The sequence below is a fragment of the Sinocyclocheilus grahami genome, unplaced genomic scaffold (genome assembly GCF_001515645.1).
Source record: "Sinocyclocheilus grahami isolate Dianchi unplaced genomic scaffold, SAMN03320097.WGS_v1.1 scaffold98.1, whole genome shotgun sequence".
Classification (NCBI taxonomy): domain Eukaryota; kingdom Metazoa; phylum Chordata; class Actinopteri; order Cypriniformes; family Cyprinidae; genus Sinocyclocheilus; species Sinocyclocheilus grahami.
This window is the reverse complement of record NW_015505277.1, coordinates 2,448,800-2,464,466: the sequence shown is the minus strand read 5'-3', so window position 1 is coordinate 2,464,466 and position 15,667 is coordinate 2,448,800. Positions and strand designations below refer to the sequence as shown.

General features: G+C 41.3%; 3 protein-coding genes across 3 annotated transcripts; 1 reads left to right on the top strand and 2 right to left on the bottom strand.

Annotated features, from left to right (window-relative positions):
• Positions 1-1,977: 1,977 nt before the first annotated feature.
• On the top strand, positions 1,978-4,756 carry LOC107588096 (gap junction delta-4 protein-like). The gene is made up of 2 exons (XM_016276105.1): positions 1,978-1,990; positions 3,552-4,756. Exons 1-2 carry the CDS (start codon positions 1,978-1,980, stop codon positions 4,754-4,756), a joined length of 1,218 nt encoding a protein of 405 aa, XP_016131591.1.
• Positions 4,757-11,339: 6,583 nt separating this feature from the next.
• LOC107588041 (frizzled-8-like) lies at positions 11,340-12,759 on the bottom strand. The gene has a single exon (XM_016276033.1). The coding sequence runs from the start codon at positions 12,737-12,739 to the stop codon at positions 11,348-11,350; it is 1,392 nt and encodes a 463-aa protein (XP_016131519.1). The 5' UTR covers positions 12,740-12,759; the 3' UTR covers positions 11,340-11,347.
• Positions 11,348-13,094, bottom strand: LOC107588042 (frizzled-8-like). The gene has a single exon (XM_016276034.1). It carries the CDS (start codon positions 13,085-13,087, stop codon positions 12,764-12,766), a length of 324 nt encoding a protein of 107 aa, XP_016131520.1. The 5' UTR covers positions 13,088-13,094; the 3' UTR covers positions 11,348-12,763.
• Positions 13,095-15,667: the final 2,573 nt, after the last annotated feature.

Sequence of the window (15,667 nt, the reverse complement as noted above, 5' to 3'; positions counted from 1 at the left end):
AACGAATACCGTGTGATTGCAAAATAATTCTCTAACTTACAGACTTGATTTAGGTCCACCACAATTATTTCCCTCTCACTTAATGTGTCAAAAAAGTTTTACAGTAAGTGTTCACTACCCAAGCAGCTGCCAATACAGTTTGCATACCCATTCATTAGAACGCAAGTCCTTCAAACCCTTTGTCCAGATGTCCCTCATTCAGAGGTCATTTAGACAGGGCTAAAAGCTTCTAGAGATTCCACTATGATCTCCTCTGATCCCATGGCATTCAGTCACGCCAAACACCTCGAGGACAGAGCTAAAGAGGGGATTCTTTTTAATAATGTAATAATATTAGAACCACCTAGCGCGTCTCTAACAGAAGCCAACCAAAAATGTCCTTGTCGAATTCATATGAAAAGTTGCATTAATTTGCTGCATGACCTCAGCACCCAACAAAAAAACATAGACACAAATATGCAAAAGTCTCCAGTAGCCTAAAAAGGTTCAAATAAATGAAATTCACTTCAACACGAAAAGTCTTTCCTAAGGTTTCTGCCACCCAAGACCTCATGTGACTGTCATTGAACTGTCATTGAAATGCTCTCCATCAGACATGAGAATTTAATACGGTTATTTGAATCCTGATCCAGCTAGTTATTCTCCTGTTAGGACAAACAGAGCCCAAATATCACAGCAAGGCCTGCGTGCCGACATGCCTTTGGTGGGTAAGAATAGCCTCACAATGGAGCTCACATCTCTCGTCTTCTGTTGTCTGGGAACAGTTGTTGTCAGGGCAGAGGTAAGATGGGAAGTCAAGTTGGTGGATACGCGTGAGTCTTGCCGTTGTGGATTTCACTCGACCTGGTGTGTAGGACCTGACTGGAAATTTGAGTGCTTGTAAATAGGGCTTATTTTTAATGCTCACTTGGACTGAGTTTAATACAGACTGGAAAATATTTGTTCTTGTGTGGAATCAAGTGGGCTGTGAGTGGACCAGTGGGATATCTTGGGTTTGGAGGCCTAAATCTGTTGGCATGGCTAAACAGACTGCAGCTGAAATTATCTTCATAACATTGAACCACAACATCACCCTCATAGGTATGTGCACGGTTTTGGTATTTTAATACGAATTCATACAGGAGCTGCAGAAAGTATTTGGGCACTTATGTGCAAACCTCCAATGTCTAAATGTCATTAGATTTTCAAAACATTTGTTTTAAGGGTAGCACATTTGTACATGGTAAACATTCACATAAATGTCTGTTAGATTTTAAGTAATAAAACAATAGATATACTGTTGAAAAATTAAGATGAAATGTATTCGGACATAATTCTCTAACTTACAGACTTGATTTAGGTCCACCACAATTATTTCCCTCTCACTTAATGTGTCAAAAAAGTTTTACAGTAAGTGTTCACTACCCAAGCAGCTGCCAATACAGTTTGCATACCCATTCATTAGAACGCAAGTCCTTCAAACCCTTTGTCCAGATGTCCCTCATTCAGAGGTCATTTAGACAGGGCTAAAAGCTTCTAGAGATTCCACTATGATCTCCTCTGATCCCATGGCATTCAGTCACGCCAAACACCTCGAGGACAGAGCTAAAGAGGGGATTATTTTTAATAATGTAATAATATTAGAACCACCTAGCGCGTCTCTAACAGAAGCCAACCAAAAATGTCCTTGTCGAATTCATATGAAAAGTTGCATTAATTTGCTGCATGACCTCAGCACCCAACAAAAAAACGTAGACAAATATGCAAAAGTCTCCAGTAGCCTAAAAGGTTCAAATAAATGAAATTCACGTCAACACGAAAAGTCTTTCCTATGGTTTCTGCCACCCAAGACCTCATGTGACTGTCATTGAACTGTCATTGAAATGCTCTCCATCAGACATGAGAATTTAATACGGTTATTTGAATCCTGATCCAGCTAGTTATTCTCCTGTTAGGACAAACAGAGCCCAAATATCACAGCAAGGCCTGCGTGCCGACATGCCTTTGGTGGGTAAGAATAGCCTCACAATGGAGCTCACATCTCTCGTCTTCTGTTGTCTGGGAACAGTTGTTGTCAGGGCAGAGGTAAGATGGGAAGTCAAGTTGGTGGATACGCGTGAGTCTTGCCGTTGTGGATTTCACTCGACCTGGTGTGTAGGACCTGACTGGAAATTTGAGTGCTTGTAAATAGGGCTTATTTTTAATGCTCACTTGGACTGAGTTTAATACAGACTGGAAAATATTTGTTCTTGTGTGGAATCAAGTGGGCTGTGAGTGGACCAGTGGGATATCTTGGGTTTGGAGGCCTAAATCTGTTGGCATGGCTAAACAGACTGCAGCTGAAATTATCTTCATAACATTGAACCACAACATCACCCTCATAGGTATGTGCACGGTTTTGGTATTTTAATACGAATTCATACAGGAGCTGCAGAAAGTATTTGGGCACTTATGTGCAAACCTCCAATGTCTAAATGTCATTAGATTTTCAAAACATTTGTTTTAAGGGTAGCACATTTGTACATGGTAAACATTCACATAAATGTCTGTTAGATTTTAAGTAATAAAACAATAGATATACTGTTGAAAAATTAAGATGAAATGTATTCGGACACTTGCTGGTTAGTAAACGTGAGTGGATGTTGCTATAAATGTGTTAAACTACATCTGGTTACTCTGCAAAGATACCCGTGTAAACGGAGTTAATCCACTAAAAATCACCTTTAGACTAATTTAAAAAATAGCTAATTCGTTGGCAGATGCCACTTATTTTCCCTTAGTTATATATTTTGTATCTAATGCAATGACATTTGTACATTCTGAACTGTCCAACTATTTTTGGGGGGCCCCTGTATCACTGTATATTGCATGTGAACAAACGTTATCCACCAGTTTTCACAGGTAATGTATAATGTAAAAAAATATAATCTAGGATGATTTGCCAACACTATCTCACGACCAATTAGTACGTATTTTACAAGGTTGCTAATTCGTACGAATTCGTATGACCTCACAACTTTTGTATGATTTCTGTGAGGGGTAGGTTTAGCGGCGGGGTTGTGGTGGTCATTCATATGAATTCCTATGAATTTACCACCTTGCAAAATACATCAGATTTTTCACAAATCGTACAAATTCGTACGAGTGAGGTCACACGAATTTGTACAAATTAGCCACCTCATAAAATATGTGTGAACTGCCGTGAGATCGGGTTGTGATTTGCTTGTATAAATATTCTATAATTTATTTCTATAACTTATTTTTATAAAAAAAAATAGTATTAAGAGACAAAATGCCTTTGTAGTAGAAAAAAAAAGAAAGAAAAGTTTGGGCAAAGTCATAACATCGAGGACAATATCCACTGAATATCAAGTGTAAATCTGATATGATCCTACCAATGCTCTGCTACAGATACTCAACATTGGGCCATATCTTATATGTTGTCATTAAAGTAATATCTAAGATCAGTCTGTCAAACTTGACAACATTAAGTCAATTTCTAGACTAATTTTAAAGGAACATTATAAATTATAAGTTAAACTGACAAAGAACTGTGTGCTTTTACTCCTTAGGGAAAGCATGGCTTGTCCTGGTGGTATTCCTAAGAATCCTGGTCTTGCTGTTTGCTGGTTATCCCCTCTTCCAGGATGAGCAGGAAAGATTTGTGTGTAACACCATTCAGCCTGGTTGTGCCAACGTGTGCTACGACATGTTTGCCCCTCTTTCCCTTGTCCGATTCTGGCTGGTGCAGCTCACCACCCTTTGCCTTCCATATGCGATGTTTGTCATCTATGCGATACACAAAGTGAGTTCTGGTCTACCTGCTGACAGCGGGACTTCCGAGTCCATAAATGCAGACTCCATCTATAAGATCCATCAAGAATCGTTCAGGAAAGCATCTCTTTGTAAGACCGTCGTGAAGGCTGAGAAAGGGCGCGTGCAGTGCTTCACAGGAGCCTACATCTTGCATCTGTTACTGCGGATACTTGTAGAAGCTGGATTTGGAGCTGCGCATTATTACTTGTTTGGCTTCCACATCCCCAAACGCTTCATGTGTCAGCAGCCACCTTGCACAACAATGGTGGACTGCTACATCTCTAGGCCCACTGAGAAAACTATCACGCTGAACTTTATGTTGGGGGCAGCCGCTTTGTCCTTGCTGCTAAACGTGTGCGACCTAATCTGTGCCGTCAAGCGCTCCATGAGGCAAAAAAGCAAAGGAGAGATGCTAGAAGAGAGGATATACGCAGAGGAGCAGTATTACTTGTCAGGGAATGGGAATCGAGGTGTGGACATCAGCATCCAGCCGACACAAGATGTGATGGGACCGGGAGGGTTCCGCAAAAGAGGGACCAGAAACTCAAGTGGCAATGAAGCTGCTTCCGTTCTTTTGGACGATGACCCTCCACAACCTTCACCTCTTGCAGGAATGCCTACAATTGCAGGAATGCCTGGTTCCAACAACAATGACGATAGCAGCAGCTACCAACCCACCCAAGAAGAGGGGATGGTAAGAGAGGGCAGTGAAGTGGCACTGTACCCCAGTAAGCCTTTGGGGACTCCTAGATCCGTCCAAGTTAGCAAACGCAGTCGTCCCAAACCTCCACCACCTCCACGAAGGGACAAACTAGCTCCTCAAGGTGCAATCGATGTCTCGGGGGCAACAGCAGTGTGCACCAGAAGAGCAGGACAATATACTCTGGTAGAAATTACTACTGGTGAGGACGTACCAACTTGCAATGGAGACGGACAAGAAAAGAGGTCTGAATGGGTTTGATTGTCTCTCCAGATGACTAAGAAGCTTTAATTTTGAAGCATTGCGAGTTGATTGGGACTGAAACAGAGTGATTTGATTGGAATAGATTGCTTGTTGGAGAAACAAGGTGAAATGAGAGGTATCATTAGATGTCAACGTCATGGATACAATGCAACCCTTGGATCAGCTACGCCCATCAGCATCCACCTACCTCTCATGTTTGTGTTAGCGCATTCTGTCTTTCTTTCACAAGCCAGACAGGCCTTGACCTGCCTTGCCCCTGCGACAATCAAGGGACACTGAAGGCCTTTCTAAAAACAGGTATGTTGCAACCACCCAGGGTCTCTGAGGTTAAGCTAAGACTGACATACTTTCTGCTTCAACAAGAGCGGCCACCAAACAAGAACAACCCTTAGGGTACGTAGGTGCTTTAAAGTTCCTCCAAAATCCTCCAGGCTGAAAAAACTCAAGAACTGTCGATTGTCAGTTAACTGGACCTCATCATAAAGCAATTACTGCCCACCCAGGCTGCTTTTGTATTTGTGGAGGTAGCTTGTAACAGTATTTCAAGGACCCGCTAGGGTTTGGTTTGGAGCTTTTGAACAAACACTTAAAATAGAGCTCCATAATCTGGTGTAACACGAGAGCAAGACGATGTGCGCCTTTCAGACTCTCAGAAGCGAGCCGCAATATGTAAACGATTAGACATGTTAGCTTTGGACAGTCACCTAGACTGCAGCCCTCCTGTCCTCACAATGTCAGACATGTGTCTTATTAAACACACCAGGGACTTCTGGGATTGATTATTTATGGATTTTCCTTATACATCACTGATGATGATTTGTAGTTGTAGTTTTTGTCTTTTCTTTTGCTGCTAGATGCTAGGGATCTTTAGTCTGATGTCAAATGGTTTGCAAGTCAGTGACTCTTTGGCATTGTTTGAAATTGTATTACCTGACCAAATCACACTCCCCCTTAAAATGGCAGAGACATATTATTAATATTTCACATATTACACAACTTTAAACTGGTGACTATTAAAGAAAGGACAGACTGCATGAACTCCTGTATCTCAAAATGCAACGCATTCAATTTCACTTAAATTTCATTTCATTTCAATTGTGATGACAGCTGGATTTCAAATGGAAAAGAACCATTTCCAAAATGATAGCTGGATCCCACTCATGTAAGTTCATGTGACCACAAAGTAACATATTACTTGGAGACTCTAGTAATGTGCTGATGAGTCGAGTCAGTCGACTCAGGTGTTTTTGATTTAAAAAAAATGTGTACTGTTCGTATGCCACCAGAAACAAGGTTGGGAAAACCTACCATATGAACATCCTATTAAAAACTGACAAATCATGCCCTCCAGTGGACAGATATGCACCGAACTCAAGTCTGAAGATACTACTGCATCAATGTGCAATAAATGCAATTACTTTTGCATATATGTTATTTCAGCTGTCTCTGACACTTCTTCAGGACACTCAGAATGTTGAATATATACGTTTCTGTAAATATACTGTTTGTATGTATATGTAGGCCTACTGTAATACTAAAACTTAAATGTAAATGTACACATTCTAAAATTGACCAACTAGGGGTGCGTTTCCCAAAAGCATCGTTAGCTAACTATGGTGGCAAGTTCCACTGAACTCTACTGGCAGCCTAATGACAGAATTTGCGACTATAGTTGCTTTTGGGAAACACGCTCCAGGAAGGCTAACAGTGTTTATAAAGACTACAAGAAAGTTACAGTTTGCCAGTTATCATGCCATTTCTTTTTGGGTGTGAGAATTGTCCTCTAATGGCCACAAAATTAGACAGTGCATGTGATTTTGATTTTGAATAATGTTTATCATTATATTGTCACCACAGTAATGAATTTTAGTGCGCAGTGTATTTTCAAAAGTTCGAAAACAACTAAAAGCTGTATTTGAACACTGCACTATCAGTTCATTCTTGGTGTTATATATGCAAGGTCTAAGGTGAGTAGGGATGGGCATATCGATCCTGAAGTATCAATATATCGATACTGATGCAAGTATCGAAAGTATCGATACTCAAATAAAAAATATCGATACTAAGGTGTTTTATTTACCAGTGATTTTGTTTATTTAACAAAAAAATGAATGCGTACATTATGCATTGAATTGGACGAATAACTTAATTCAGCGATTAACTGTGTAGGATAGAAGTATTTTCCTGCTCATCTGAACCAATCAATCACAGAGAGCGTTCACTCACTTCTGACCTTCTGACAGTGCATTCAAACAGGGCTGCGTTTCCCAAAAGTGTCATAAGAAACCACTGATGCTTTTGGGATCTGCAGCCCTGAACAATGCTCATCAGAGGACAGAAAAAAACATATGTTTGAGTTATTTCACAATAAATAATCTGAAATTGTAGCCTACATAGTTTGTGCAATTACATTTATTTAAACTGAACGTTAAAAGTTCATATTGATCATGTTATATTCTGTAATGCTAGTATACATGATACACTGTCAGAATAAAAACGTTGCATTTTATGCATGCAACAGCCCGTCACTGGCAGTCCCTTATGAAAACGAACCATGGTTTTACTAAAGTTCAACTATAGTATTTGTTGATTTCCATGGTTACCACTACAGTAAACATATTTTAACCATGTGTAAACAAAAATATAACTTAATGTTGCAATTAGGGCGTATTGAATGTTAAAATGTGTTTCAAATATAAAGTTAGTAGGTATTTTACTCTTAGTAATTTAATAATTTCATGAATTTCGTAATTTAAAGGTTCAGTTTAGAAGTATCGTATCGGTATCGATATCGACAATACTGGCCTTTAAAAGTATCGGTATCGTATCGAAAACAAAATAAGTGGTATCGCCCATCCCTAAAGGTGAGATCTAATATTAAAATAAGAGATGTTTTGAAATCAAGGAGCCTGCAAACATACCTGTCACATGTGCAGCTCTCACTGAGACTCAGTGCCCTCTGCTGGCTGGAGTTGATACTGCACTCCTCTGGCTTCAATGAATCTTTATTGAAATGGTAAATTGCATTGTGGCAGGGCTCGTAAAATGGGTGTAATCTAGCGCCCCGGAAGTTATCTTTAATTGGTCCGGTAACACTAAGCTAAATAATAATAATAATCTTATTTTAAACTCCCAAATATATATATAGTTAAGAATCTCAGACTTATTCAGGTGTGATTTATTGTCCTGACCGCAGCTCAAAGAGGCACGTGAATGGTATCTGTTATTTTTCTCACAGTGATTTGCGATTAATCAATTAGGCTTTTGTTGATTCATTTTATAGAAATGTATTTTGCATGTCAGATAACAATTTTAAAGATGACCTATTTCGTTTTAACTTTTCTCTAATAAGGCAAAATCGAGCGGAAATTGCATTGCTAATGGTTTTGCTTTCTGAGCGCCACACACTTTTTTTGAGAAATACAGCTTCTCGTCCCTGTTGAAAAAACCAGCATATGCTGGTTAGGTATGTTTTGACGCTGGGATGCTGGTTTAAGCTGGTCCTTTGCTGGTTTAAGCTGGTCCTTTGCTGGTCCTTTTGCTGGTTTAAACTGGTCCTTTGCTGGTTTAAGCTGGTCCTTTGGTGGTTTATGCTGGTCCTTTGCCAGCACATGACCAGCATAAACCAGCAAAAGGACCAGCTTCAACCAGCAAAAGGACCAGCAAAGGACCAGCTTAAACCAGCAAAGGACCAGTTTAAACCAGCAAAAGGACCAGCTTAAACCAGCAACGGACCAGCATAAACCAGCAAAAGGACCAGTTTAAACCAGCAAAAGGACCAGCTTAAACCAGCAACGGACCAGCATAAACCAGCAAAAGGACCAGTTTAAACCAGCAAAAGGACCAGCTTAAACCAGCAACGGACCAGCATAAACCAGCAAAAGGACCAGTTTAAACCAGCAAAAGGACCAGCTTAAACCAGCAACGGACCAGCATAAACCAGCAAAAGGACCAGTTTAAACCAGCAAAAGGACCAGCTTAAACCAGCAACGGACCAGCATAAACCAGCAAAAGGACCAGTTTAAACCAGCAAAAGGACCAGCTTAAACCAGCAAAGGACATCAAAACATACCTAACCAGCATATGCTGTTTTTTTCAACAGGGGTAGACAACATGTCGCCCAGTGGTTTTTATTAGGCCTATTTCTGTGAAGCAAATTTAATAACAAATATTATACTTCTATAGATTTGAATAATCATGACTTAATTACTATTAGCTCACCTCAGTAACCAAAAAATGAGAGGACTAAATATTTCAAAATGTTATTTGTATGCTTTAAACTTTTTCAACACATTCTTATGGTTGACTCTTATGGCATTTACGACTGTCAATGTTATGGCAATTTAATGTTCTGTCAATAACCTTGTTATAGCCTAATAAAATACACAAGATTTAGTTTCTGAAGAAAGCAAGCTTCCCGCAAACCCACGTTTATTTGGGAACCAGGAAACTATTTTAACAAACATTTCCACACTTTCTCATACAAATGTATCCACACGCAATTCACTTAATGTCCCTATTGCTCTCATCTGTGTAGAATTGTACATATCTGCAGCTACTTAATTACAGCTACCAACTAAGTGGTAAGTGGAAACAACTTAAGAAAATATCTGATAATGTGCAGCTATTGATGAAAGATGGTAAAATCCTGCAAGTTAGGCTTGGTAAACATAACTGTAATTCTTTACATTGACCGCAAGGTGGAGACACAGTACAGCAAAAAAAAAAGTAGTTATTGTTGTCAGATGTTTAATAGGAATGCGCTCTAAAAATTGTATAATTAAAAAACGTAATTGTTTTAAATGACATGCCTTATTATTATTATTATTATGAATTACTTTACATTGGTTTCCATTATTATTAGGTTGCATTCTCTTTCAAAGTAGCATGAATCCACCTAAATGTTTTGTTTGTGTAAAGGTATAGATGGAAATACCACAGCACGTTGGAAAATGGAAAAGTGTGACAACTCCTTTAAAAATATAATATTCTTTTGGAATGTTTAAACCTATTGTACACTCTAAAAATGCTGGGTTAAATTCAACCCAGTGCTGGGTAAAATAGGGACAAACCCAGCAACTGGGTTGTTTTGACCCAGCGGTTGTTTAAATGTTTAACCCAACCTTCTGGGTAGTAACCCAGCCGCTGGGTCAAAACAACCCAATTGCTGGGTTTGTCCCTATTTTACCCAGCACTGGGTTGAATTTAACCCAGCATTTTTTGTGTACAATACGTTTAAACATTCCAGAAGGATATTATATTTTTAAATGCTAACCCAGCATTTTTTTTAGAGTGTATCGGAATCTATCACACATAAGCACTCTGGTGTCCTTTGGCTAAAAATGCTAATAAATAGTTGTATGCAGGCTATTTTACATTTGCTAAAAAAAACACAGACATATTGCAACAGGACATTCCAAGTTAGATTACAAAAAAATAACTCGACATGTAATATGACACAAAACTAACCATTCTGCAACAATTTCAATGTCATTCTTTGTCTAAGAATCTCCACTGGAGTTTCACAGAAAGGCTCTGTGGATTACGTAAGGGACCACCTGTAGGTTTTCATTCACCGTCTCTGTGAGTGATACTGCTATTAATACAGCTGAAATTCAAAAAGGACGTTTTGATGGTGTAAAAAAAATCAAATCAAACTGTCACAGGTTCTCTCTAACAAAACATGGCTGGGGCCCCCGAGCTTCAAAAACATTTCTATAACGTCGATCAAAGGACAACGGTCTCAAATTAGACCTTAGAAAACCTGCCGCATCAGTCTAAAGGTTCTATCTACATGCCACCTTTATTCTAGACTTTAAAAGAAAGATCAAAGTTTCCCCGGATGAAAAGGACCCGTTTCCTGCATTTAAACCCCATTCCCCGGCCCTCTTTTAGTCAATTAAGTAGCAAGCACGTGAAGGGTTCAACAATTATGGAGATTCTCCAACACAAGGCCCTTGTCTCTAATTAGGCCTCAGATATAGCTAAAAGAGTTTCTCTGAACAGAACCCACAAAAGCATCTTCAATGGGAATGACCACAAAGAGCCGATGCGGAGCACTCGTTACCAGAAGCTTCCTCGGCATTAAAGCAGCACTTGGGAGAAATTCAGATTCATCAAAAAAGTGTTTTATTGTCAAAATAAAAGTCATATTTGCTTTGCATGTGGCATCTACACTATATACAAATGTACAATAATCTTATAAATCATCTTTTATACACCATTTACAAGTTTTTATAAATACATTTCGCAAAAGGAACAACAACAACCCGTATATAATAACAATAATAGGGCACTGAAACATTAAGGCTTATTGAAACCATCTTTGATTGTTCAGACAATTCAAAACTTGTCTTCCAACAACACGAAATGCTGCAAGTTGGGGACATGTGTTACTCCACTAGGAACAATGTAATGCCCAAACTCTCCTTAAGAGTGACTGATTGCATGTCATGTCCATATCAATAGAATGGAATTAGCGCATCGCTGCATTGTTTCACCCAGTTCGTCCGCTAATAGAAACCATCAACAAGTTCATTTGTATGCAAACGAATGAAAAGACTAAGAGATTAATAGGGGGGTCTTGTTTCAGACCTGGGACAAAGGCATCTGCTTGGGGCAGGACACCGAGCTGGCGGTCCCGGACCTCCACGTTAAACCCGTGCTCACATCACTGTACATGGAGCCACCGGAGCCCTTGCTGCCCCAGCAGCAGCGCGTGCAGAAACTCCTCCAGGACTCCAGGGTCTTACCGGACCAGGTCCAAACTCCAGAGGTGATGCCCACCAGAAGGCACATGAAGTATTTGAGCATGAACACAGCATAGTCCGGCCTCTTGACCTCCTGCTCCAATAAACACGAACAGTTATGCGTGATCTCCCAACTCTGTCTGTTATGCTGCTCGTAGAAGTAACACGCCACGATGATGGTCGCGGGGACCGTGTAGAGCACCGTGAAGATCCCGATCCGGATCATCAGCTTCTCGAGTTTGTCCGTCTTAGTGCCACCCTGCTTAATGACACTTCTGATCCTGAACAGCGACACGAATCCGGCCAAAAGAAACATGGTGCCGATGAACAGGTAGATCACTAGCGGCGCCAGCACGAAGCCCCGCAGGTTGTCCAAGTTCTGGTTGCCCACGTAGCAGATCCCGGCGACCGGGTCGCCGTCCACCGAGCTCAGCGCGAGCACGGCGATGGACTTCATGGACGGGATGAGCCAGGCGGCCAGGTGGAAGTACTGAGAGTAGCCCGCGATGGCCTCGTTGCCCCACTTCATGCCCGCCGCGAGGAACCAGGTGAGCGAGAGGATGACCCACCATATCGAGCTGGCCATCCCGAAGAAGTAGATCAACAAAAACACAACGGTGCACAACGCGGGGCCGGTGGTCTCGTAGTGGATGTGCTCGACGTCGTACTCCCGGTTGCACGCCACCTTTTCGTGCCCGGCAATTAATCGCACAATGTAGCCGATCGACACAAACATATAACACGCCGAGAGGAAAATAATCGGGCGCTCGGGGTATTTAAAGCGCTCCATGTCGATTAGAAACGTAGCCACGGTGGCGAAAGTGGATATGAAGCATAACACCGACCAGAGTCCGATCCAGAAGGCCGTGAAAGTCCGCTCGTCCTGGGTGAAATACGGGTTGTGACACGGCATGGCGCAGTTCGGGATCTGACCCGTCTTGACGCGGTTGTACAGCGGGTGTCGGTCGCTGTTCAGAGCCACCATCGGCGCGCGACACTGGCAGCCCGGCTCGCAGGGCTTACTCGCTTTGGGTCCAACACCCGCTCGCCCGCTTTTCTTTTTGTGCGGATTGAAGGCTTTGCTGGGGTAGTTGGTGGGTTTGGACAGCACCGGCGACACCGTGGTGGAGTCGGTTCGGTTGTAGTCCATGCACAGCGTGTCTGGCGCGCCCTGAACGGGCAGCAAATCGCACCTCATGCGGTCCGGCCAAGGGAAGCCGTACTGCCGCATGAGCGGGGCGCAGCCCGCCTTGGCTCACTCGCATACGCTCCGGCACGGCGGCAGGGGTTTCTTGTAGTCCTCCAGGCATATGGGGGTGTACATGCTGCACAGGAAGAACTTGAGATCCGGCGAGCACTGGATCTCCACCAGAGGCCAGAACTGGTGCACCTCCAAGCCGGCTTCGTCCTGCGTGTCGTGGTTGAACTGGTTGGGCATGTAGGTGTAGTTGTAGCCGATGCCCTTGCACAGAGGAACGGCTATCTCCTGACAGGTGATCTCCTTGGCCGTGGTGCCGCTCGAGCGGGGCAGCAGGGCGAGCGCGAGGAACAGGTAAATCCCCAACAGGTAGCACTCCATTCTTTTCTCCCCTCTCCTGTCAACACAAGCAATGCAGCGCTGGAAACAGTTCAGTTCAGATCTTGAAGAGCAGACCCATCTCCGCTTCACTTGTTTGGCACGGACTCGCGGTTGGGTTGCATACCGAGAATAAATAGCCCTCGGCCGGGCGCAGGCAAAATGGCTGAGGGAATAAATGCGAGCGTCTCGTAGCTATTTCCTCTCCTTGTTCCCGCTCCAGCGATTCGTTCCAATATAAAGCCGCGTTTAAAAGAGTCTAAACTTCTCCGGTAACAAAAACACTCCCGGTGTAAACGCGTTTTCTACATTCGTTCCGTTCTCGACAGCCTTTCTCATAGAAATCAGTGCCGTGGAGTGGGACGCACCGAGTATAAGAGACAGCCGAGCGGACACGCCCCCCATGCGCCGACCGCCAATCACAACGCGGCGAGGGCGGGTCGCCCAGGCGTGTCAATCACGTTTGCGCGAGGTGTACAATTGCAGAACGTTGTTTTCGAAAGGGAACACAAATTAGATCAAAGATACAAGTTTGTGCCTGAAGGAGGCAGATCGAACAAATTTGATAAATACAAGTAGCGTTTGTATTGAATCTCTAATGCGTGGTTTTATGTTATTTGATGTCGTTGTTTACTAGCAGTGTGTATTATGAAAAATCTATAGATCGCTTTATTGTGGTGAAAGTGGATGCATATCAGACAATTATTATTAGGCCTGGTTTTTTTCTTTCTTTTGAATGTTCTATTCTATAGATTTTTTTTTTTATTATTGTAGCGTATTATTTCAATACCTTGACTACCACAGAAAATAATGTGAAAAGATGCATTATCTGTGCTGTAAAATGCTATTTATTTATTTGCAGGACATGATGACAAACAGATTTATATGAATGCATAAGTTAAAGTGTACGTTTCAGGTGATTTGCCTGCTCAAAATGTAAAATATATTTTTTTTAAATCTTTTTAGCATTTCACTGAAATATAACTGCGGTGTGACAAATGACTGTTTTTAAAAAGTAGCCTACATATAAACATGCGGCCATAAAACTGCATGCACAGTATTCATAAACGACTTGTTAAAATAGTTTTTTGTAAGTTACAGCATGCCACACTGCTTGTTAACAATCCATGTTTAAATTAACATTCAAAAGTTTGTGGCTTTGGGTCCAGCTGCAATTTCACCAGCAAATGTTTACTGTCCGAGCCTCATTATTTCAGCCTATTATTTTATGAAGCTCTGCATAGATACAAAACATAAAAAAATAGAAAATACACCAAGAGTCCATCTCATCGGGCCCCCTAATTTATTGGGGTTAATTTGTGAATGATAGGCCTGGCGGGCGGGGGGGGGGGGCGGGCCGTCTTAAAGGAAACGCAATGTAATAGTAAAATTAGAGAGTGTAAAACAAACGATTAAAGAGCTCCTTCACAAATACTTTCATGTTCAATAGCTCCAGAAGGAGTTTTTTTTAACAGATTTTACGAGCGATCTCTTTGAACTCTTGTTCGGTGCGTTAAAAGGCCCATACGTCCATCAGGAGTAATTACATTTACCTAAATGTAATATGTATAAAGCTGTTTCCTCTGCTACAACCGTTTAATGATTTCCATTACAAAGCTGCGATGACGTTATGGGACATCACAAACCCCAAACCTGTTGCGCTGGTTTGTTTTTCTTCTCTTTGAGCTCCGATATCTCAATAATTATTTTACTGCTTTCTTTAGGGAAACTCGCAGGGATTTAGGAACAGGTGTGCCCTCTGTGGCAAATGCGGGCAGATGAAAAGTAGAATCGCTTTCACTGATTATGTCCATTATTCCCCCAGCCATATTGATTAACAGGAAGATAGAGCACACTCTAGTCTCCAGCAGTCGGAGCGTAACCTTTTACCCTGGCTCTATCCCAGCTCCGGCCAGGCTTGGGTTACATAGTGCCCGGGCATTCCAGAGTACAAATGGAATTAGTGCATCTGTTCGAAAGTTAATTTCCAAATCACCATTGAATGAGTCTTTAGAAAGAGCTGAAATGGTGGCCATCAGCCAGAATAACACGCCTTCTCGTGTATCGGGCCTAAGGATTCTTTGTGCGCTTATTATTATTTCTAAAGCGTGGATTATGGAGCTTCAGATGGGAATTAATTTTCTACAAGTAAGAGAGTCTTTCAAATAAAACTGCAGTAATACAATGTGGAGCTCGGCGTGGATTTCTTTCGTAGGTTTTATGCAATCTGTTCAAATGTTTTCAGGCTACAATAACCAAATCTAAAAGTGAATGCAATTAAAGGATTTTTAAGGTCTATTACAGTGTTTGTGGCACAATGACATGTTGACAAGCTAATTTCCTAAAAACATAATAATACATTTTGAGCTGTAAAATGGTCTTATTTATTTATTTCCCTTTAAATATGAGTATCTACGATAGATAGATAGATAGATATTATTTAAATATGTTAGCAATATAATGATAAATTGCTCTAAATATTATTTATTTATTATTACTACTACTACTTTCTCTTTTTAGCAATTTTAACAAATTTTATGTTAAATATTGGTACAGTTAAATCTGTTTGAATACATTTTTTAT

Excerpts from the sequence above, each read along its gene's own strand:
- LOC107588041 (XM_016276033.1), bottom strand. The coding sequence starts at position 12,739 with ATGCGGCAGTACGGCTTCCCTTGGCCGGACCGCATGAGGTGCGATTTG.
- LOC107588042 (XM_016276034.1), bottom strand. The coding sequence starts at position 13,087 with ATGGAGTGCTACCTGTTGGGGATTTACCTGTTCCTCGCGCTCGCCCTG.